The sequence below is a fragment of the Strongylocentrotus purpuratus genome, unplaced genomic scaffold, assembly GCF_000002235.5.
Source record: "Strongylocentrotus purpuratus isolate Spur 01 unplaced genomic scaffold, Spur_5.0 spur5_scaffold_7, whole genome shotgun sequence".
NCBI classification, from domain to species: domain Eukaryota; kingdom Metazoa; phylum Echinodermata; class Echinoidea; order Camarodonta; family Strongylocentrotidae; genus Strongylocentrotus; species Strongylocentrotus purpuratus.
In genome coordinates this window covers 37,194,883-37,219,915 of record NW_022145613.1, presented here as the reverse complement: position 1 = coordinate 37,219,915, position 25,033 = coordinate 37,194,883, and the positions used below count along the sequence as shown (strand labels likewise).

General features: G+C 40.6%; 1 protein-coding gene across 2 annotated transcripts; it reads right to left on the bottom strand.

The window, feature by feature from the left end:
* Positions 1-76: 76 nt before the first annotated feature.
* LOC585959 (sialin) lies at positions 77-23,885 on the bottom strand. Of its 2 annotated transcripts, none has more exons than XM_011665958.2 (10): positions 23,860-23,885; positions 18,487-18,698; positions 16,086-16,319; positions 15,499-15,586; positions 14,737-14,823; positions 9,421-9,551; positions 6,948-7,103; positions 5,268-5,400; positions 2,339-2,580; positions 77-1,752 (listed from the first exon to the last, which is right to left on the bottom strand). In XM_011665958.2, exons 1-10 carry the CDS (start codon positions 23,876-23,878, stop codon positions 1,531-1,533), a joined length of 1,524 nt encoding a protein of 507 aa, XP_011664260.2. In that variant the 5' UTR covers positions 23,879-23,885; the 3' UTR covers positions 77-1,530. The 2 variants fall into 2 exon arrangements, with proteins under 2 accessions (XP_011664260.2, XP_011664261.2); XM_011665959.2 differs by lacking the exon at positions 23,860-23,885 and adding an exon at positions 22,988-23,849.
* Between the last annotated feature and the right edge of the window lie 1,148 nt (positions 23,886-25,033).

Below are 25,033 nucleotides of genomic sequence, written 5' to 3'. Positions count from 1 at the left end.
GGAAATGTTCAAAAAACGACTAAGTCCAGCTAATTAATATGCGTAAATGCAATATCTCAAGTTTTAAATGAGTCTGTTTGATACAACTTTGTGGCAAGCTTCAACTAATGAATCCCTATCCATTTATATAATAAGATTTATGAAAACTAATTAATTATGCAAATGAGCTGATAATTAGCTAATTACATATTCGCAACACCGTTATGCAAATTAGACAATGTTTATATATTTTTTTTCCTTCTCACCTAACTTCCTGATCTATATAAAACAACTGTAGCAAGTTTGAGCTTTGTAGATGCTTGCATTTGCTGAATAAAATGATGAGCTGAACTTTCGCAGCAATTTCCAGTAATGTTTCACTCGATGGATTAAAAATCGGAGCATGTGGCAAGAAACTATGGATGTTAAACTACTGAAAACCAGTTTAGGATTTGAAAATCGGGCAATATTTACGGATTTATGAGCATTTTCTGAAAATTCATTCAACTCAATGTAACTTCGTGTAGAAACAAAATTCCGATGTACCTGTTGCTGGGGTAGCCAGGGAAAGGTCACAGGTACCATATATGGTAAGGTCATTGAAATCCAGTGAATGAAACATTGGTGGCAAGTCCATTTTTTACAGGGGAGTTTTTTCCAATCTGCCGGGATATTTAGTGCAGTATTGTCCGTGGTGATTGCACACACCCACTGGCCCAATTTGCGCGGTGTCAAAAACATCCCTTTTTAAAAAAATAAAATAAATACTTTCCCTAATACCCACACCCACAGGATTTTAAGTATAGTGGGTTAAAAGAATGACTGAAATATCTGTGAAAAAATTATGTTACATGTTTTTGAATTTTTTAAATCATAAGTTGAAAAATGGCTTCTCAGCATAGATTTGCTATTGCTGTGCACTGACGTGCACGGCAGAATGTATATGCATGCACTGTGATCAGCCTACTTCTATTTCTCTTTCCCCGCTACAATATCTGGTTATATACCTCCATCTACATGTATTTAATTATTGTTAATTTTAATGGAATGATAAATATTAATGGAATTTTCTAGAATAAATGGAATGGTGTACAAGCATGCAGAATAGTTTGGCTTTCTCTGTTGTCCAGTGACCTGCTTTACAAAGAGTTGTGAGTGAACTGGAGTGATCCCAAGTCGTCCAATCAATCGCAAACTTACGAGTTCTTATTTTCTTTGGTACAGAGGTACGATTGATATCAAATTGCGATACAATAATTACATGTCAATCTCGACTAATGTCCTCCGTTGCTATGCATCAATCTACCTTCAAAAGCATATTCAAAGCCTTGGAAAGTTCCTTGGCCATTTTATCCAAGACTCAATCCTTGAAAGCGTCACATTCTATAGCTGTATTGATATACTTTTACACTATGAAGTCCATGTATGGTCCTTGTTGATCAAAAAAAAAAAATTCTTGCTTGCGTGGACAAAGTTCCTCCAAATATTATGACCACAAATATGACATCAGCCGCTAGGACCCAATAGTATGTGCAGTCACCATTTTATCATTTAAACATCTGTATCCGTAAAATGGTCACACTTTTCATCTCCGATAGTTTTAAGATCCATTTTCTCACAGGCCGCATCGTCCAGGTTGTCAAATTGTGTACCGCTGTTATACTTTGCCCAGTCCTGCTCCAAGCCAGACCCAAACAACTGGAAGAAGATGGCACCAAAGAGGCTGAGTCCTGCTGCCATGTAGAACACATTCCTCCATCCCTCAGGAGCACTCTGGAATGACAACAGAAAAATAGTTTTGTTTTCATTATTTAATCATTTTTATTTCGTTATTATAGTTTTGTATTCCTATCGGATTTCTCTCGCACACATACCTCTTTTGTTCACTTTCTTCCATTCCTCAACACCCACTTGATTTTTCTCCCTCCCTACTTCTCTTTCAATTATATTCATGTTTTCAATACTCCCCGCCCCCCCCCCCCATCTAACCTTTTCTTATTGTCATTGCTGTTTCTACCGCTTCCCCATTTGTCTCCTCTTTCTTCTTTTATATCTAAAACACCTACCATACCCTCTTACACACACACTCTCTCTGTTTCTCTCTCTCTCTCTCTCACACACACACACTCCTTCTTACCGTCATTCGAAATTTCCTCACCATCTCCAAATGTCTCCCCTTCCCTCCTACTATTTCTCTCTCTCTCTCTCTCTCTCTCTCTCTCTCTCTCTCTCTCTTCTCGCTATCTTTCTCTCTTTCTCCCCCTCTCTCACGCTATACATTTCTTTTTTTCCCCTTTTTTTATTTGTTGTTTCCCATCTCCCTCATTCCATTCTATGTTTATCTCCTTCAAAACTTCACCTGGTCCTCCGTCAGCAACCCAACGATGAGGGGTCCGATGAAGCCCGTGCTCACAGAGAAAGCATTCCCAATGCCGAACAGCGTTCCAGCGAACCTCGGCGCCAAGTCCTGGGCGTTGACGAAGATGCCGGCGAAGGCGATGCCGACCCCGCCCATGGCCGTGGTCATTAAAGCAACAGCCTTCAGCTGGCTACATCCAACGTGCGATACGGCTAGAAGGGATCCTGATGTTACTACGGCACCTGAGGATATTGAAAATGAGATAGAGAGAGAGAGGGGGGGGGGGGAGGGGTAGAAATATATGTATTTTCATTATCATTATTTTGTTTGGCATTCAAAAGATACATTACCATGAAATACAAAAAACACGCTGTCTGAAAGCTTACAATAACTACAGGCGAAATATTTGTACAAAAATTGTATTAGAATTGAAGTGAATTTGATCGTGGATTTTTGTCTGTTTGAGTGCATAATGAATACCTGTTGTAGGCCTCGTGATTTTGTTTTGTTTAATAGTTTGAATTGAACATCTTTATTCAGGATAAACATGATCAGCAAAGCTGTTTTTCATTATGGTCCTGATTATGAAATACTATAACAAATACGCCACAATGAGTGTATGTAACATAAAAATACATTTCAGAGGTTTAAAAGAAAATTTCATGATACACAGGTATATAAGAGATTACATTTACCATTACATTCAATAGGCTCAACAAATTGAAAAGCAGACAATCGACTTAAACTATGGAGCAGGGCATCTTTTCACAAAACCGTCATAAGCACAAGTTCGCCGACAACCCATTGGAACGCATGTATTAACCTTAACACGCATTTAAATTGGATGTCGGTGAACTTGTGCTTACGACAGTTTCGTGTAAAGATGCCCGGGAGGACATGTACTTGAAAAGATAATCTTGAGTTGCCTGAGAAATGGATATGAATTAGACTGAAAATTATTCTAGTAATTGATGGTTATATAATATTGGGTGTGTAATCTTGGACATTCAGTGTAAGTTTCGTTTGATTCTGTGAGAATTCATTTTCTTTTTTTACCCGAACTCAAGTTCATCTTTAACACAGTTGCAGTCACTGAGTCAGGGCACACACTAGCCTCTTGTCGATGACCCTCGCTTTGTTGGAGTCCGTAAATTCTGGCGAGCGAAGCGAGTCAGAGAAACCGAGCGCGAGCGAAGGCCTCTTGACAAGTGATCTGAATTATATATTCATGAGACCCGATTTCCTACTGAATTATGCATGTCTAGACCGCAGCGATTTTTGTTTGTTTGTGTGTGTGTGTATTGGGATTGCCCAACTAGGCTAGTCTGCAAGCACAGACCCTAATTTGACACTTAATCAAAAAATCATTGTGCCTTGAGAGAAGCCAAGCCCAGCTACCTACTGGTACCTACTGGTTGTATCAATATAGGTCAGGAGCAGCTATAGTACATGGCCTATGGTAGTCTTATAGTGCAGACTCTCTTTACGACTGACCAAGGTTTGTGCTTGCAGACTACAACTAGGCGGCCAGTCTCGCTCGTAAGGCCCGGTCACACAGAGGGGACGCATGGGGAACGCACGGCCAGCGCATTGGAAATTTGCAATTTTGGCCAGTTCGTTGTCGTGCGCCCAACTTTTGTCGAAGCTACAGCGAGCTGATACCAAATGCATAGCGTGTAGCTAGCGCGCTAAGCGCATACAGGGCGCATACAGTGCGCATACAGACCGTACACAGAGCGCACATGATAACAACTTCCACGAATGCACAGCGTGTTGCTAGCGCGCTGGACGAATGGTCCACGCATGCACCGCGTTGTCAACAGAGGTGGTCACACATAGAAGACGCACGGCCCTGGCCCAAGTATTGGAAATCGGAAAAGGCCGTGTGCCTAACTTTTGTCATGATTTTTGTAAAAGCTAGCGAGCTGACGCAAAATGCACAGCATGTAGCTAGCGCGCTGTGCGTATACAGGGCGTGTGCTCCGCGTACGTCTGGCACTGGTCTAGCGCGCTCCGCGCATGTCTGGCGTGCCTTTGGCGTGTACATTCATGCGTCGAGCTCCGCGCACACTTTTGAGCATGCTCAAAAAATCCCGACGCACACAGCGAATGACGACGAATGCATAGCGTGGGTCCAGCGCGCTCGACGAACGAGTAACGAATGATGACGCACGTCTAGCGAACGACAACGCACTGGCCAAAACTGCAAATTTCCAATGCGCTGGCCGTGCGTCCCCCATGCGTCCCCTCTGTGTGACCGGGCCTTTACGGAGGTAACCTCTGGAGTCCAAAAACTGTATTCTTCAATCCCAAAAGTTGTATTCTTAAAAATAAACACGGACTAATAAGTGGATCAATGCCTCATACCGTTCCTACATACAGGAAGAAATTTTTCAATGGATCATTGGTTGAATATGCATGATTTCGTCACGACTGTTGTGTTAGATGAACCAATGAACATCCCCAAGATGCTTGTAGGATACTTTACAGGAAAGAATGTGCATTTTGCCTTAGAAAATGGCATTTTTTTTTTTTTTTTTTTTAATTGTATTTTATTGAGAAAAATCGTACTGTCGTATTTGCTTCTAAAAATCGTACGAAATACGACTAAATCGTACTGGTTGGCAGGTCTGGGTAATTCGCACAGAACGGTAGATATTACGTCATAGTAGCTCTCTCTGATTGGATGACTTTCACCGACTTCTTTTGGGTCGGAATATTCGCCAAACAATGTAAAACATAAGAAATTCAGATCACTTGTCAAGAGGCCCTCGCTCGCGCTCGGTTTCTCTGACTCGCTTCGCTCGCCAGAATTTTCGGACTCCAACAACGCGAGGGCCATCGACAAGAGGCTAGGCACACACACGTACACATCAAAATTCAAATGTTCAATCATCAATGGTTATCTCGAATTTACGAATCAAATTACCTATATTGGTTATAAGTTTCCTGGTTTGCGTAACTCCAAGCAATTTTTTTCTAATCAGCATATCGGACAAGGATGATGCAACCAGCATCATAACACAGTGTGCAGCAAAGGGGATGGGTAGTAGATATCCAATCTAGTATGAAAATAAGGACATGATTGTGGCGAGACTGAATCAATGATAAAAAAATATGAAAATAATTACTTTACAAGAAATAGTATAGGGAGAATCGGCTCTATTTGTAGACAATTACAAGTTCTTATACTACGCGCAGGAAGACAGTGTTTGGCCAGAGTGCCCAGGGGGGTGTTTCACAAAGATCCTAAGTTGAACTTATCTCTAAGTTGGTCTTAACAATTATGGAAAGCCGTTAGCATCTATGAAAATATTTTGTATAAGTTATTTTAAAAGGCATAAAATGTTGATTCAAATCATTCATACTTTCTATTATCATGGGATATTTCATGTTCTTGATGTAGAATTTATCAAAAGTCTAAAATACTTGAATTTTTGTTTTTGAATATATTTTATTTTAAGGCTACAAATGGCTCTCCATAATTTTTAAGTCCAACTTAGAGTTAAGTTCTACTTAGAATCTTTGTGAAACAGGGCCCAGGTCTGCGCCCCACCCCTATCAAAACGTATCTACGTACTCAGTGACGTAGCTATAGGGGGCACATGCCCCATCCTCCTAAAACTAAATGAAGAGAAAGGAAGGACTAGAAAAGAAAGTAAAGCTAAAGGGACGAGGGGAAAAGGGACGACAAATAATGCAGCTGGACCATGTAACCTAGCAAGCGAGGGAGCTAAGCAAGCGTGCGGTGGATTTTGTCCTTTCTTTTGCATTTTTTAATAATTTGTTTAAAAAGTTATAATAGGTGGTTCATTTCCTTTTTCCTGCGTATTACAGGCGCATAATGACATAACTATTTTCCATTCCTGCTTTCTTCTTTCATTTTGGGGGGCATTTTAGGGGCCCTTTAATTTGCGTTCTCGCAACCCCTTTCTATGGCGTTTTAGGTGCATCTTCGAGTACCCCTTGTTCACTTTCATTTTTTTAAAACTTTATAGTGCACTCTTTTCCGTAAAGTGAAACGTCGAAAGTACCTCTTAAACCTAGTGACCGAGGAGTAATACCAAAGAGTATTAATGATAGAGTGCCCAAAAGACAAAATAGAGGTATATTGCTGCAAATTTGTGGAAGGTCTCCTCAGCTATTCAGTTTTTTAATGAATCCCCTTTCATCCCCTTTCAAAGCCTTTCAAATCCTTTCAAAGAGATTCTAGAATCTAGGGGTAGCATAATCGTTCTTAAAAGACTTTTGTTTTCTTGTTAACCTAGATATAATCGCATTTCAGATTTAATTTCGAAGGTCAAAATGACCCCTATTGCCGCAAATTTATGCACAGTCTCTTCAGGTTTTTGAGATTCTGGTAGTCCTCGTCTTCAATTTTCATATAATTCACATTTGACTCAATTTCAAAGTCATACTCATGAGCCCTGGTTTCCCGTGGTAACCTTTGGAGACCGTAACGTCTTCAGTCTTTTTTTCTTTTAATACACATTCATCCGCGATGGTCTTTTACTGAAATGTCTTGTAATCTAACTTGAACGTCTTTGGTAATACTTTGTAAATGCTTTGATCAGGATGTCATATAAATGTATACTATAAATACGGTTACCTTCACGGTATCCAGTCGTTGAACATGTTTCATATAGAGAGGTAGATTCGTGAGAAGGATGAAGACGACAAAACCCGCTATGGTTACCATGGAAACACCCCAGGCAATAACTGGTAATGACGTCACTATAGAACGGAATGGTATAATCGCCTTCAGCTGAAATTATAGGGGGAAACAAATCAGTGCGTTAAACAGTAATGATGATAATAATAATAACAATAATAACAAATATAATAATATAAATAATAATATGTCTTTTTACCCAGGGTAGCCTAATCAGTAATACTGTTTTCCTGAGGGCCTGGCCTTGCAATCATATTATTACACTGGCTTTAGCCTTACATATTTGCAAAGCCTGGACAACTGGACAACCAAATGGACCACCATCAATCAAATCAGTAATGCCGGCTTATTGAGAATAGCAGAAATAGACAGAAAAGGAGGGCCTTGACCACCGATGTCCTAGACAGACCTGGCATTCGATAATGATGATGATGATATGAACAGTTTGACCTTTAGAGATAAGGCTGCCTATAATATATTGCATTTTATGGTTATGAGTATCATTATTGCATGATTGGTTTTATATAAGAGGAGTGACACCAATACAGATTATGTGCCCGGATTGCTGAAGTTTTATTCATTTTCATGTGCATTTTGATTCATGGATTTCGGGTTAGTGTTCTCATTCAATAAAAGGTATGCTAACAGAGTTGTATTTTTGTTCTTCAAAAGATTCATCGTTTCTTTAAGTATAACTCCAGATTATTGGCATGTGTACGCAGTACGCAGTACATATAACTAATATTATTCACTTGTTTTGTCATCATGCATACATGTGGCTATAGTCCCCCCCCCCCCCTCCCATTAGACCCAGATGGTTTCAATGCCAAGGCCACAGTATGCGTCCCGACTGGACCACTGACCTCTACCACCGGGTCAATGCACTGGACCCTGCTTGGGTAGTGACTCGAGAAGACGAAGGGCTTGTTTTGCCTGAATTTCTACACCTAAGTTTGGAGAAGGGGATACTGCTGGCCCTGATAGCAGGGGCTGCTCGAATCCACCCAATGATGAACGCCCCAGGGCAACAAAGTAGGAACAGAGGGCCATGGTGGAAACATATGAAAGACGGAAGTAATAATTGGATCATAAAAACTGTGCACGTTATCCCATACACTGCCTAACAAACATGGCTGATATATCTAATGTATAACTAATTAAAATCACACACCGTTACTCGCTTTTGATCCAACCCTTTCAGTTTGACAATATGCAAAGTTAACTACCTTTGGTGATTTGTGATTGTGTTAGTGCCACAAGTCAAAACACAATCAAGTACGAATCCGTTTTTCGATAATACTCTTTGACAAATAATACCCTTTCACGCAAGAAGGCACAGTATTGTAATGGGAGATTTGCACAACAAACAAACAACAAATTGACAAAAGAGTAAAATGAGCATTAATAAGCGAGTTCGTAATTAGGATTTGCGCATGCGCAGATAAAGGTCATTCGTTCCCAAATTGTAAAACCATTGAGACGAATACTCGTATCGTGCTCATGAAAGTTATGTACTTAGTATTCATTTATGTACCGACAGTAGATTTATCTGATACACAGGTGGAAGTATTCTTCTCAAGAGGGAAAACAAACGGTATTCATGAAGCACCTCCATCACTTCGACAGTGATTATTCTAAAATGCACAAGTGGGACTTATCCATAGTGTAAAAAATCTATGGATATTTGGGGGACATGCGTTCCGAAGCTATTTACGAACTGGCTTATTGACATGGAGATCCCTGTCCCCATTTTACACTCCGAGAAGAATTTATTTTTTGGAAAAATTTCGTATTTTCAATTAGTATGATTTGACAGTTTCTTCCTTTTTTTCAAAGTAAGACATAGGGCCATGCTATTCCAAAGATCGGGGTTGACTACATCACTATTTAATTAGATAGACAGTGGTATTGAGAAGGTATGGTGATGATGGTGATAACGGTGATGGTGATGATGGTGATAACGGTGATGGTGATGATGGTGATCATGATAGCTATGATGGTGATCGCGATAGTGTTCGTGATTGTTATGATGATGATGATGATGATATAAAGTAATACCGTATGACTAGCAGGAGCCTTAGTTACTTGATAACATTTTGTTATAACCAATAGCCTTTGCATCCCCCCCCCCATTTTTTTTTAATTGAAAATAAAACTCAAACATAACATATTTACAATAATATCATATCAATACCATTAGCCTTTGCTTTAGCTAAGCTCTCAGGTCAAGCAAAGGCAGTGCCCTATCAATTGCTTCATCATTTGAATGGCAATAAGCTTTTACTAAGTTTTTGAACCTCACCTGAACTGTGATAGATTGTTCGGTAATTCCAAAAATAGTTGCGTTTGGAAAACGCTCTGTTGTGTAAATGCATGAATTCAAACGTTTGATACACAACAAGAGACATACTTTTATGTTGGAGCGGCGAGACCGGTTTTCCTCTATTTTATTCCTCTCTTCGACAGATATGTATGGGTGAACTCCAGGATCTTCAAAGACCAGGAATGCCCAGAGTAATACCCATAGCAAACAGGCACCACCTACGGAAATAAATAGAAAACGGGCATAGAATGAGTAAACTGCCCACAATAACATTGGAGTAACAAACAAAAAATCTTCTTATCAGAAAACTATCTACACAACGCCTAGAAATATCAAAATGAATATAAGATAGTGTAACGAATTTAGATCATGTGCATAATTGTTTTTCGTCCTCGAGCAATTCTGGAATTTCTATTGCGTAAGCCAAGGTCGTCACGAGAGTTAGTCCAGACTAGTACCGTTTCCGTGTCGAGCGCCCAATCAGCTGATAAAATAACACACACTCAACGTAACGTTCGTGTGGACGGAAATTTGGGGGTTTGCGCGATCAGTTGAGATACCACGCTGTGTGTGAGATATGCTTGTGATAGAAGAATAGTGGGTAGTGGGTAGTGACTTTGTTCACTGCTTCAGGGCGTGACGACCCTGCCTGTCACGAGTCACGGGCTCAGCTGGCTCCGGCTGACAGTACCCGGTATGGGCCCCTGTCCAGGGTAACTGACATCCAGCTATGGAGAAATAGCTAGGGAGTAAACCTGACTGAAAACCGGAGTGGAGCCCCGCAGGCGGTCTGGTGTTCAACTCGACACACTCTTCCGGCAACTCCTGCAGCTAAATTGGTGCCAAATGTATTGCTCAGCTCTCCTTTGGACCACATCAGTAAGGCCGAGAGGGGGATTCTGACGATTGGGCTACCCAGGATCTCCATATAACCAGCCCAGGCTTGCGCTCTGGAGAGGACACTTTAGTGCTACTGTCAAAAGTGGCAGAAACAACACGGGAGGCAGCAGTTACAAGTTATAAGCCCTTTCCGATTGGCGTAGGATACGGGCGCTACGGGTTGCCTTCGACGGTGGGAGGGATCTTCGCGTTCCACTGGTCAGCTACCGCCCATCTCAAGCTGGGCAGCCCCCAGTTAATTAGGTGCTGACCCGCCACAGGCCGCCTGCTTCATCGGGTGCTTGGAGCTTAGAGGATTGTCTCGACAAGCGGACTGAAACTACTGCACCAAGCAATAACCAAAATACAAAGAAAACACCAGTCTTGCGTTTGGCAAGCTGGAACGTTAGGACCATGTGTCCTGGCATCACAGACAATCTACTTGAGGTTGATGACACCCGCAAAACAGCGGTAATCGACCGTGAGCTAAAGAGGCTCAACATTGACATTGCTGCTTTGCAAGAGACAAGACTCTCTTCAGATGGCAGTATTAGAGAGGAAGACTACACTATATTTTGGCAGGGCAGAGAACCGCAGGAAAGGCGACAGCATGGTGTTGGATTTGCAGTAAGGAACTCCTTACTCTCCTCAATTGAACCACCAAGCAGAGGCACAGAACGCATCCTCTCACTTCGACTGCAAACCGCCTCAGGTCCAGTGAACCTCCTGAGCTGTTACGCACCAACCCTCTGCAGCTCTGTGGAGACTAAGGATCAATTCTATGAGCACCTGGACTCTGTCATTGCGAACATTCCTGCCAACGAGAACCTATTCCTACTAGGAGATTTCAATGCACGGGTGGGCACGGATCATGACTCCTGGCCCAAATGCATCGGACACTTCGGCATTGGAAAACTGAACAAAAATGGTCAAAGATTGCTAGAAGTCTGCTCCTATCACGACCTATGCATTACGAACACGTTCTTCTCCACAAAACCATGCCACAAGGTATCCTGGAGACATCCCAGGTCTCATCACTGGCACCAGCTTGACCTTGTTATTACACGAACTTCATCCTTAAACAGCGTCCAAGTCACCCGTAGTTACCACAGCGCTGATTGTGACACAGACCATTCACTGATTGCCAGCAGGGTGCGCCTTCAACCCAGGCGAATACATCGCTCAAAGCAGAAATGTCGCCCCCGCATAAACACTGCCAAGATATCGAATCCTGACTTGCATGATCTCTTCGCCGATTCCATCGAACAGGCCCTCCAGGACCTTCCTTCTACTAGTGCTGAAGAGAGATGGAATCACATTCGCGATGCTATCCGTCACTCAGCCATGGAAATATATGGCAAAAGAGAAAAGCAAAACCCAGACTGGTTTGTAGCTGGAATCGCAGAATTGGAGCCTGTCATCGAAGCAAAGCGAGCAGCACTACAAGAGAAGTCGGGAGCAGAGACAGCCACTGTACATTGCCTTCATCGATCTTACAAAGGCCTTTGACCTAGTCAGCAGAAAGATCCTCTTCAATCTGCTACAGAAGATAGGATGTCCACCTACACTGCTAAGGTTGATTTTATCCTTCCATGACGATATGCAGGGCACCATCCAGTATGACGGCTCTACATCGGCCCCCTTCCCAATCAAGAACGGAGTGAAGCAGGGATGTGTGCTTGCTCCCACGCTCTTTGGGATCTTCTTCTCTGTGCTGCTATCACACGCTTTCAGGTCATCTCAAGACGGCGTGTACATACACACATGAAGCGATGGAAAACTGTTTAATCTTGCACGACTTCGGGCGAAGACGAAAGTGAGGAGCTTCCTGATTAGAGAGATGCTATTTGCAGATGATGCGGCTTTGGCATCCCAGTCTGAGGAAGCTCTACAGAGGCTGATTAACTGTTTTTCAGAAGCATGTGAAGACTTTGGCCTGACCATCAGTCTAAAGAAAACAAACATCATGGGCCAGGATGTACGCAGCGTTCCCGATATCTCCATTGGAAACTACACCCTCCAAGTGGTTGAAAACTTCACCTACCTCGGCTCCGTGATATCCAGCAGCCTCTCCCTCGATCCCGAGCTCAACGTACGTATTGGCAAGGCAGCAACCATGATGGCTAGACTTTCAAAGCGTGCCTGGAAGAACACTTTACTAACTACCAACACAAAAATGAAGATCTACCAGGCCTGTGTGCTCAGCACCTTCCTGTATGGCAGAGAGTCGTGGACCCTGTATGCACGTCAGGAGCGCCGTTTGAACGTTTTCCATCTCCGCTGCTTGAGGCGAATCCTAGGCATCAAATGGCAGGACCACATTCCAAACAAGGATGTCCTCAAGAAAGGAGGCATGATGACCATCTATGCTCTTCTATCACAACGACGACTGAGATGGCTTGGTCATGTCAGCCGAATGGAAGACGGCCGCATTCCAAAAGACATAATGTATGGAAAGTTAGCGACCGGAACCAGGGCTGTTGGAAGACCTGTCCTTCGCTTCAAGGATGTGTGCAAGAGGGATATGAAGGCCAGTGAAATCAACCCTACAAACTGGGAAGCATATGCCTCAGACCGTCCTGAATGGAGACGCGTTGTGAAGACGGGTGTACAGAGGAGTGAGCAGAGGAGAGTAGAACAGTGGGAGGAGAAAAGACAACAACAAAGACAACAGCTAGCTACGGCTCCAACAGCACAGCCACAAATGACTTTTATCTGCAGCAACTGCAACAGGACCTGTCTCTCTAGGATTGGACTGTTCAGTCACAGCAGGAGCTGCACACCAAGAAACTGACAACTATATAGCGCAATATTCTATTGTCTTTCAAGACAGACAGATGCCGACTGCAGAAGAATAGAAACAGAGAACGGACTGAATCTGGACTACATGAGAGTCTGTCCTTGTCTTACGTAATGGCAAGGGCAGACACACAGTCGCGTGCGGCCCCCGACTGAAACGAGCTGAGGCCAGACCTTTGGATTGATATGAGATTTAACCCCATTGATAAGCAATGAGTATCAACTTTAAGGACAGACTCTGTCCTTAGCTTGAGATCGGCCCGCTAGAAAACAGTATAAATATAGCCCCCTATATAAAGACAGGTAGATCTAAAATCGAGAGACTCCTTCCTGTCGCTTTCCAAATCTGCAAACGTTCTGATAGTACAATGTATGACTGTATTTAGTGCCGTTTAAAGAGCACGATTAATTTCTACCGAGCTGTCATTATTCAAAGTAATAAACGACGAATAGAACTGCGATTCACGATCGACCTACAGACAGAGAAAAAGAGGTGTAAATTCACTCCCTATAGGGAGTAAATGCTTGTCGCATAAGTGACACCCCTCAGGGAGTAAATTTACAACCCACAATAAGGTGTAAATTTGCACCAGAATGTTATGATTTTACTCCCTTTGAGGAGTGAAATTTGCACCCAATGGTGCTTAATTAACACCTTTTGGTTCCATTTTCCTGAAAAATGGGTTCAAATTTACACCCGTGGGGTAAAATTTTATACCCGATATGATCAATTCTACACCCTGTGGGGAGTAAATCTACACACTTCTTATGCACAGCATTAACCAATTGATCATCCCTTGAGCAATCAATCATCCATGCTTCGTAATCACCTAACAGTCACTGATTCTCACCCTTTTGTCTACGTTTCACTGCTCTAAAGATATCAGACCAGAATATGTGGGTGAGGCTGGCCTGGATGGACGTATCGGATCAAAATGTAGTGGACACATCTAAATACACAATCTTATCTTCCCTTTACTTACACGTATAAGAAGGCAATTATGTACTAGTTAGTAAAACAACACTTCTGCTAATTTCATTAAATTATCAAATATAACTTTCGGTACAACCCCTTATTCTTGATCAAATAAATTTCACACAAATAATATGCCCAAATGAAACATGATAATTCCCCCAACATGACTAAAATATGTAAATTATCCTTCATTTGGCAGTACCTATATCATCACGATGCGCAATTGCTGTAGCGCATGCGCATATGCACTCACAACAGAAAAATATATTGACCAATTAGAGCTCGTCTGACTAAAATAGGGTGTAAAATTACACTCCTCAAATGACTTTTATGTACATCCTTGCGTATTTCCGTGTTTTACTCCCTAAAAGTTGTAATAGGGGGCGCCCTATTTTTCCAATTTCGTTTTACTCCCCAAGAACACCTTTTATTTCTCTGTGTGTACCCATAGGTGTACCCCATCTCTTCTGTCGCATTTGTTTTGTATACACGCATGAAAGAGAGAGAAACTGAATGAGAACTGAGAAGAGACAAGAGTTCGAGATCGAGAGCAGTCTGTAACAGTTGTAATTAATTTCGTTACAATATATTCTGGGATAATGTTTACTTGTCGAATTCCAGAATTTAAAACTATCAATTATTGACATTTATTTAGGTGAGCTTTCGCTCGTTTCAGGCTGCAAGCTTCTACTGAGCGACGAGTGTTACAATACTGATACATATGCTCCTCTGAACATTCCTTTTCTTACCAAATATGTAGAAGCTAGCTTCCCACCCGATGAAAGAACAGACCATTCCAGAGAAAAACTGACCGACAGCCGATCCAAACCCGGAACCTTCAAAAGATATAAACCAGATAATAACTAAACGGTTAGATATGAAATCGACTGAGATATCGAATTATTGATTAGAAGTGATTAAAATTTAAGAACGATTTAACGAAAGATCTAATCATAATATTTTTTTGAAACGCCATGGTAGCGTGTGTAAAAATGACCGAAAGAGTGGATACTCTAAGCTGGTTATAACAATACAATAGTTAAGGACTCTACCAAACTAACAAAGTTATGGATTTTGTAACAGTCGAAATTACTTGGCATATTACATTGATGATTCACAATATTCACGAGGAAGCTTATTTATGGTAAATACGTAACACAATTGCATACTTAGTGCTAACTCCGGGAAGCTCCGACGCCGATGTCGGCACCGGCGTCGGAGCTTCCCGGAGTTAACTTAGTGCATGATTAATTACTCTCCAAATTGAAACAATAGCATGCAAGAATGGATTCTTGAAAAGATTAATCATGAACGAAAACGGTTAAAACTATTTTTTATGATTTTCGTAGCCTCAACGTGAAATAGTTTTTCAACATTTTCATTTCATACAGGTCGAAAATGTGAACATCATTATCTCAGAGTTATTATCTATCCATGATTTCATATCTTACTGAAAAGGGTAAATGATTTATGAAATTACATTTGTCAAATTATCGAAATCTGAGTTTTACCTGATACAATCAATGACGTCATCGTAGTCTTTTCATTATCTGGAGCCCATTTCGTTGTTAATGTGTTAGACGCTGGAAAAGCAACGGCCTTTGAGTAGAGGAAACATGATTGTAATAGAGGTTATACTTGAAGTGTTGGTGGTGGTGGGAGCAAAGTTATTAACAAATGCACTGGTATTACCATATTTTGACTATTGCTGCATGTCATGGTCAAATTGTAATCAAGGTCTTCGGGATACACTGATTAAGTTGCACAAACAGATGGCTAGGGTTGTTCTCCAAATGAATGTATTTACACCAAGTTCAGAAATGTTCTCAAAACTCAAATGGACGAACATGGAAAAACGTTCGCAATTCCAAAAATGTAAACTTATGTTTGATATTGTGAACGGTAATTCCCCCTCATATCTTCAAGATAATGTTTACTCAGTCTGCAACAACGGATCGTTATTTAACTAGAATCTCTGATACTCGTGGATCGCAAAACTCGTTTGGGTGATTGGTACACTTTAGGCAAACAATTTCATCTTAAAATATCTAAGAAAACAAATACGTTTCTTGGTCGGAGATTTGAAATCATCCCTTACCTCGGCCATACCAGATACAACCCTTGTAGCAAAGAAGAGCGGCAGGCTCGCCCGTAAGACGACAGGTCCTACTATATTCAAGATCGCAGAGACGATCACACCGGCTGCAAAAAGCCATTTCCCGCCAAAAGTGTCTGCCATCCATCCCACAGGTGCCTGCATGATGGCATAGCCAATGTAGAAGGAGGCAAGAAGGAGCTCCTGTGTGTGACTACTCCATTCAAATTCAGCTTGCTGCATGAAATAGTGTTTCAAACAGAGGGGAAATAATAATAAAAAGACATATAATACTTGTTTGGAACAAGTATAGGTGGGCTGGTCAACTAAAATTTGACACAAAATAGAGCAAAAATAAGCGAGATACTGCTAAAAAACAATGTCATGTAGATTAATGATGTGAACGAAATTCCCCTTCCATAGGCATAACACGCAACTTTAGAAATTTCTGATACGTGCCCTTTAATCGTAATTTTCACTAGAGAATTGTCTTAGCTACAACATATCGAAATTTGGAAGAAAATCGATCAATATTTACAAAGATACAATCAATTTTACATAAATATGCTGACGTCATAATATGCAAATTCGTATTTTGAGTTCCAAGGTCCATATGATGATGACACGATATACTTAATGGCCTAATGAGACATGAAATCACATCTCCGACTCATACTCTATCCGAATATGAAAACAAAATTGAGGGTTCCCGTCCATCCCAAAGAGTCATAAGGGTTTTGTGTAGGCATGTTGTTGCCCATATATGCTATGTATTACATGAGCACGCGCGCACGGACGTTTATGTTGAACGGACGCTCATACCCTTATTAATGGTCATAAAGAGATAAACATGGTATCAAATTGTTCGGGAAAACATGAGGAATACTGTGTAAAAAAAATCTAGGGTGAATTATTTTGCGTTCGGCCGTGACAAACGAAAACGCGCGCGCGATTCTTTATGAAAGTTATCGTGCTAACAAAAAAGTGGTTAGAAATAAGAAAAATATTCTAACGAAAACATAAGGTGATCTGTATTATATACAGACCAACTGATAAAGGCGATTTTAACAAAATTATAAGGTGGTCTGTATGAGATACAGCCCACCTGATAATATAATGGAACTGCTCTTCCTGCGGGCCCTGCAATTATTATTATTACATCAGCAATTGCCAAGTACCCATTTACACCTTGGTAAAGAGTGGCAATAATTGTGGATTGATTTGTTGCCAAAGGACGTTAATAATAATAATAATAGGCATTTGTATAGCGCCGTCTATCTAGAAATTCTATTCCGAAGCGCACTAATTATTACCCCGGCTTTAGTCTACCTGCCATTACAGCGCTCCAGTATTTCAAGGAAAAAGTCCTGCCAGATACCCATTTACCTCACCTGGGTAGAGTGTCGCAATTGAAGAGTAACGCCTTGCCAGAGAGCATTAGTGCCATGTTGGGGATCGAACCATGACCTTTGAATTTCAAGTCAAGTGCTTAAACCACTCGACTACTACACTTCTACGTTGGCACGTACTGGGCTGGGATTCGAACCCTGAACTCCTGGAGAGAGTTAAGTGAATGAACCACTATATCTATCCCAACACCTCCGATAGGAATACGAATTGGTTAACACATCATATTTAGTGAAATTCTTCATAATAAAGCATAACAGTAGTTATTTCCTATTCCTCAATTTTAAGTGCTTCAAGTACTAGAATTTACTAGGTCGTATTATTTAATAGTAACAAATCGAAAAATACAGTATTCCCCGACCTGCTAATGGCTCTAGGGACACTATGAGAGATCAAATGTTTTGGGGGAGACGAGGGGTGTTGGTGATGTACATAAAGGTGCCTTGCGTTTGAACATTCCTTCATTGTATACAGTTTTATATTCTTGAACCAAGCTAAGGGCAGTCTATGAAGTTTAAAACAACATAATTTGTAAAGAGATCAAATGAAAGGGAGGGGAATGATGAGAAAAGGGGATTAGAGACCCCCCCCCCCCACCCCCGCAGATCCACCCGGCTGCGAAAGCGGTGGCCCAAGGGGGGGGGGGCAATTCGTGAGAAAATATTAAGCGGCGAATCAGTCGGCGAAAAAGCAAGGGGGGGGGGGGTAATGAGCACTATTTTTTGTTGTTGCCCAATTCGTGAGAAACTATTTAGCGGCGAATCAGTGAGCACTATCTTTTTTTAACTTCTTCTTTTTTTGCCAGGGGTGGCGGCCCGTGCCCCCTGGCACCCCCTCCCCTGGATCCGCCACTGCCCCCCCCCCCCAATCGATATCATTGGTATTATTTGTTCACATTTCATTCACCAATAATGACTGGGGCCCGATAATAATGATGCTTAATGGCAGGGCCATCGCTACACCACTGTTTGACCATCATGGACCCTACCATAACTACCTTGTTCTCCTTTGATAAACTATCAACTTCTCTCTCCTCTGCGCTGAAACACATCTGAGTCGAAATGTTGCTGTCACGTGACTGAGAATGGGTACTGTTGTTGGTCTTCACTATGGTTGCTATGACGACACTGATGTTGAGTCGTAGGATGTGTAAACAAGAGATACCCAAAAAGGCGAGGAAAGCAAATAGCCATCTCCTGGAGATATGTCCTGTATAAACAAAGGAAAAGATGCATTACGCCTTGTAAAATGATTACGGAATGGTATCAGTATACCCTGTCTTTTCAAGGGGAAGCCCCCCTAATATTCAGTGGGTTTTAATAGAAGCAGAAAAATGCGAAGAACTGGTCAATGAAAGTCTGAGCAAAATCCGATTAAAAATAAGACAATTATGTTGTTTTTTAAGTTGTGATCAATCAAACACAAATTGTCAACTCTGTGACGTATCCCTTTTGCTATATGTACTAAGAAAAGTCAGAAATTTCTATTTTCTCTTAAAGAACATTTTCAATCATACATACCCCCTAAATATAATTATTGTAGATGAGTGACAGTTTGAACAAGTTTATACAACCTGATGACAACTTTAAAATTTCATACCTTTCCAACTCTTAATCGGACATTGCTCAAACTTTCACTCAACTGTTTCCCACGTTTTTCTGCTTTTATTAATATGTATTACAAGAAGGCGTCCTAGCTCAGTGGTAGAGCAGTGGACTCGTAACCGGAAGGTCCCGGGTTCGATAACAAGTCGATGCGCTCTTGCCTTCTGGTAAGGCATTGATCCTCATTACCAAATCCCTCGAAGAGAACTTAAAGCCGTCAGTCCCTTAGTTTCTTACCTAAAAACATATATATCCTTTCTAAGCAATCAGGTAAAACAATACTCAGCTAACAATCAACCATCATCAGTCATCATCAATAATCATTACCAACTAATAGGCCATTTTCGTAATGTAACCAAATTTAATGCATAAGTCTTTGTGAAGTGCCTCAATACAAGTTATTTCATTCACCTGATAAGAATAATAGTATTTCAATAGACAGAATCCGAACAGTATACATTAGTTGTTGCCAGGTTGGACAAACATTATGGCTTGACCTACCTAGCAACACTTAATATATGCAGTTGCATTCTGACTATTGAAATACTATTATTATTATCAGGTGAATGAAATACTTTGTATTGAGGCACTTCACAAAGACTTATGCATTAAATTTGGTTACATTACGAAACTGGCCTATTATCAGGTTGAACTTCCTGCCATAGCGACAGCCAACAAACAACAAACTGCGTTTCGTCGACGATCAGCCATGCATGAACTTGTGAAGTCTTTCGTCTTCTTTGTTGTTAGGGCAGACAGCCAGTGAAACGGATTCGTGGAATTGCATTATGGAAATGCAAGCATTAATTTAAACAAACAGGATTTTGTTATTCCTGGCTATTTTTTCCTGATTGAGGTGTCATATGAAAGGGTCTTGTCAACGGACGTTATAGTGTTGTTAATAATTATATTGTATTTCATATTTTCGACACTATTTTCTTTCCATGGAAGCTAATATTTCTTACTCTGTTTTTGATAACTATAATCTACATGCATGACATATAATTCTGTGTAGCCTACTCTACCAAAATACAACGCCAAGCCAAAAATGAATGAATAAACAAACAAAAAACATCAGAATAAAGTGGTGAAGTATTACTGGAGTGGCAAGTCTATTAAAGATTAAGAGACTTCTAACTTTGCACCAGCAAGATGTATATACAAGATCTTAAAGGTAAAGACCAGTTATGGTCATGCGATTGCATTGTGAAAGAAACGTTGTGGAATCGATCAGAAAAGGTTGATCATCTAGCATCTAGCATCTGCAAGGTTCTGGAATCATCAAAATGATAAGAAATTTGGCCCATTCTTCGTAAAGTTACAAGCACTATACACAGAAAGATGTATATGGGACTAACCTATATCTCTCACAGACCATGAGAGAAACAAATTTACAAAATATATGAATTAGTAGGCGGTTTCGCGGCAAATTTTTTATCATCATGTATTAGTCAAAACATATTCTTTCACATGATTGGTAATGAGAGCTTCCATTTCATTTTTTTAAATTGGGGCGTTTCCAATACTGGTCTTTACCTTTAAAAAATCTACACTAAAGCTAAAGAGTGTTCTGCTAGTGAAAATCAGAAAAGAGTTTGCACTGTATCTATCCGATCCTTTATCAATCGTCTTCAATGAGATCCTCCTTTCTGGCACCTATATCCGCGGTCATGGAAGCGAGCAGTTGTCACACCTGCTGAAGCTGAAATGACTGATCTGAGGCCAATTTTTATCACCACAAATTGTTCTCTTGTAATGGAGTCATTTCTCTCCAGGTGGATTTTCCGTGATCTTATTTATTGATGTTCGACGGCTCGGCAACGCTTTCGGTAGCTCTCCTACACATTACTTAGTTAGCCTTATCGACACCATCATGACGGGCACTGATAGACAAGCAATGTGTGCAGTACTGTGAACGAATAATTTCGCTGAAGCATTCGACATAGTAAATCACAATGTCGTCATCAGGAAACTGATCGAGTACGGTGTACAGTCTTCTATTTAACCATACGTCTATGATTTAACTGACGATTCGTATTTGGTGACCTTGAGCTCGCCAGTGGTACCCCCAGGGGACTATAAACTTGCCCCGATGTTGTCGTGAATGATGCTGTCAACTTTGAAGCCAGTTGAAAGTACGTCAATAACATGCTTGGTTGAGGTTCACCCTTGTACTAAAATGCAACCATAATACCTCCTATCAGAGCTCAATCAGCTTATACAGTGGTGTCATCGTGGCAAACGACATGAAACCTAATCCCCGAAAATGCAATGTGATGAATTTCTCATTTGCTAAATGCCCACCTGTCTTTCCTGCGTTGCACATTGCTGAATCTCTTCTTCCGGAAGTTGACAGCCTTAGAATTGTAGGCATCATTCTCCGACGCGATTTGGTTTGGTCAATATGTAATCTCCGACAATCTGAACTAGCGAATGTTTATGTCATTTACATCATATGCGGCCCCTGTCTGGTCATCAGCAATCACTACACAACAGTCTGCTGACCGGCCAAGGAGGATATTACACAGCTGGTATCTCTTTGTGCTGACCTAGAGCGCGTCCAAAAAAGGGCCAGTCTTATTATCCTGAGCGGTTATACTTCCTACTATTCAGCCCTTGAAACACTGGGCATCCCATCCCGCATGCATACAAACTTTGTTAATTACATCTAGTTCGTTGCCGATGTTACCTTCATATTTAACCGCTATTTTGTATTAATTCAATTATCTAATAATGATTATATTCTAATATGATCAATGATGCTGCAAATTGCAAAACCAAATTGGACTCATTAGATATTAAAAACCTTGTAGCCGAAGCACGCTTCAATATTTAGGCGTTTTGGGCGTTTGCCGTTTGACCCTAACCCTACGTACGCGACAACCAGATGCTGATGATTGTACGTCACGGACAGATTCAGATACAGATATGGATCTTGAGGCAAATATCAACAATTTTTTGCCCGATTCTGTAAAGCTGTTTTTATATCTGAATATTTATTAATGATTATACCAATATATTTTTCTACATGCTTCAACCAGGAAGCTGTAAACTTTCTGCTTTAACACGCCCGGTTTCCGTTATTTAGGGTGTGTTCTTGTAGTTTTGAGACCAATAATAACCGATTATAAAATGAAATACTAAATTCTAGAGCATAAATTGCCATACATGTAATATGCTGTCAATGATGCTGCATTTACGGTATTATAATCGTAATTTCTAAGCCTCACTATAGTTTGTTAACATTTTATTTCTCTTTTACAGTCGGCCTATCTGTCCTATCTGTCCCGAGTATTGTCTAGTCTCCTCTCCAGTTTCTCTACGCTCTCTCTCTCTCTCTCTCTCTCTCTTTTATTATCTTATCAGTCCTTCTAATCTTCTACCACATTTGTCTTATTGTACTTTACCAAATCGATTTTAATGTTATGCATTTTTTTGTATGTATCTATTTTTTATAAATTCAATTTGTTTCAGCCTCTGGCTGCTATTTTGAATGTACGTTTTTTATCAATATTTGGCATATCAAAATCAATAAAGAGCAAAATTCAGATACTGTAACTAAAAGATGGAATCGCTAATATACCATGAACTGAACGAAAATGAGCGGAGAAAGTGCATTGTATACTCCATCAAAATTCCCTCATGTTTATTAAACAGTCAATTCATTATTCTTATACCTTATTTAATCAACTTAAAATGGCTCAAAAGGGATCGACAACCTATGTTTAATTCACCACACATGGACCGTGCAGGGACATGTCGATCACTGTTGCAGTGCTGGGTTGGATGCAATATGAAATCAACGTCAATATCGAATTGTGGTAGGAACCCTAATTTAATAGACGAAGAAACTGAAAAAGAACATAGAAAATTCAAGTTGTAGAAATCACTTACTTCTGATGTAGCCCATGACTGTTCACAATCATGCAAGCTGGGACGGAATAATAAGAATACCCGATTCAAGCTGTGATGTGTCTCGAACAGATGTCCATATTACATGTACCACATAATGTTTACATGCACGTCTCTACATACGGCCTTGTGAGATCAGCACAACAAACAGCATCTTGTGAACCGCATTTGTACGTATTCCAATGTAAATGTTACATAATTCAGCTATTGGCTGCGAAGTGCAGTCAAACCGTTTCAGTCAATCCAGAGAGATGAGCACGCTCAGATACTTCGCTAGCAGTGAACTTTTCCTGTAGTACATCATTATAGCCGAGCAGAGAGGATAGTGGCCGCAGTGAATGCTGACGAGGAATATTATCTGATTATGTGTCTCTCTCTCTCCACCAGCATAATTATCCTCACGAAAATTCCAAAGTATTTATACATGTTGCTCCATGATGTAAAGTGGAGCTATTCACTACACGAAAGGCAATTGTCGAAAGTACATGTCAAAATAATTCGTACTCGCTTTATCGGTGTTTGAAGAAAAAACCAACTTGACTGTATTACGGTTATGAGTGAATGAACATACTCATCATACTTCGCTCGCAGCGAACGTTTCAGATCGATATAAAGAAAGGTACAGTTTCCTGTTATGTAGTTCAGTGCGTAGCCGAGCAGTGAGGTTAGTAGTGGCCGCGGTGAATAATGACGAGGAATATACATTGATTAGTGACATTTTATCTCACTGAACTATAGAGAAGGGTTGCAATGTATCCTGTCATTTTAACATGGCCCAAATGAAAACAGAAATACACTGTCCCTTGCATTATTTGCGTAGGCCTATACAAATAGGCCATATTCTGGACTAATACCTATATGCGGAGAGGGCATACATGGGCGGTGCTCCAATCGGAAGGCGAGAAGAAAGGACCCTATCAAAGAACAGTTTCATTGTGCTAACCACGACCAAACGATCAGACAAGAGAGAGAGAGAGAGAGAGGAAGAGAGAGAGAGAGAGAGAGAGGAACAAGAAAAAGAGGTAAAATGGAAGAGGTGAAAAGGAAACATAAAAAGAATTAACGCGCTATTCGACGTCCCCCTATCCCCCTATACCCTCCTTGGCCGGTCAGCAGACCCCCCCCCCCCCCCCCCCCCCCGTTGAGCAACGACAGAATAAGCATTCATGTAATGTTTTTGTTTACATTTAATTTTACTCTGTTTTACCTGGCAGGGTAATTGCAGTAACTTATCCGGTTTGTTTACTTCGACTCCCTCGGCGGCTGACTACTATCTCCATTATCCGGTCTGTTTACTTCGACTCCCTCGGCGGCTGACTACTATCTCCATGCAGATATTGCGTAATCTTTAACTGAGCACGCGTCTGGTAGTCATGGTGCGATGGGTAGTTTTGAGACGATACAGTTGCCGCTTGTTGTCTTCCAGATACGACGAGTTTCTCCAAAAAAATGCAAAAAATGCTAGATAACTGGAGAAAAAGAAACCCGACTTTGTTTGGAAGACTGACTAATATTAAATCACTTGCAATTAGTCAAGTTATACAATTAATGATCGTTGATACAATACCGTCTATTTTTTTATAAAAAAACTTGATAGCTTGATATTTAAATTTCTTTGGAAAATTGAAAGGTAAAACGATGTATTGTTACCTAGGATTATTGTGAAGGGAGAATAAGAATGATCGATGTTAAAAGGCAAATGTTTAGTTTTAGGCTGAAGTGGCTTTGAATGTTTTTAGATAATACAAAAGGAATTTGGAAAGATATGAGTCAACATTGGTTTGACTGTTTGGGTGGGCTGCATCTACTGCTGAATTGCAATTATACTGATGATGCATTTAAAACTTAGAAATGTGCCACATTTTTATATAGAAATATTACATGCATGGTACTTCATAAGAAATACACATCAGTTGAATGTCAGGCACATAAACATGTAGACGAAAATATTTTATGGTATAATCAAGATATTGTTTTTGAAAAGAAAATGTTATTTTATGAAGACTGGTATAAGAGTGGTATTATATA

Coding starts and splice junctions, on each gene's coding strand:
- LOC585959 (XM_011665958.2), bottom strand. Junction 9,552..14,736: donor AGCTAGCTTCTACATATTTG/GTAAGAAAAGGA, acceptor TTATTTCCGTAG/GTGGTGCCTGTTTGCTATGG. Junction 7,104..9,420: donor CTCGCCGCTCCAACATAAAA/GTATGTCTCTTG, acceptor CTATAATTTCAG/CTGAAGGCGATTATACCATT.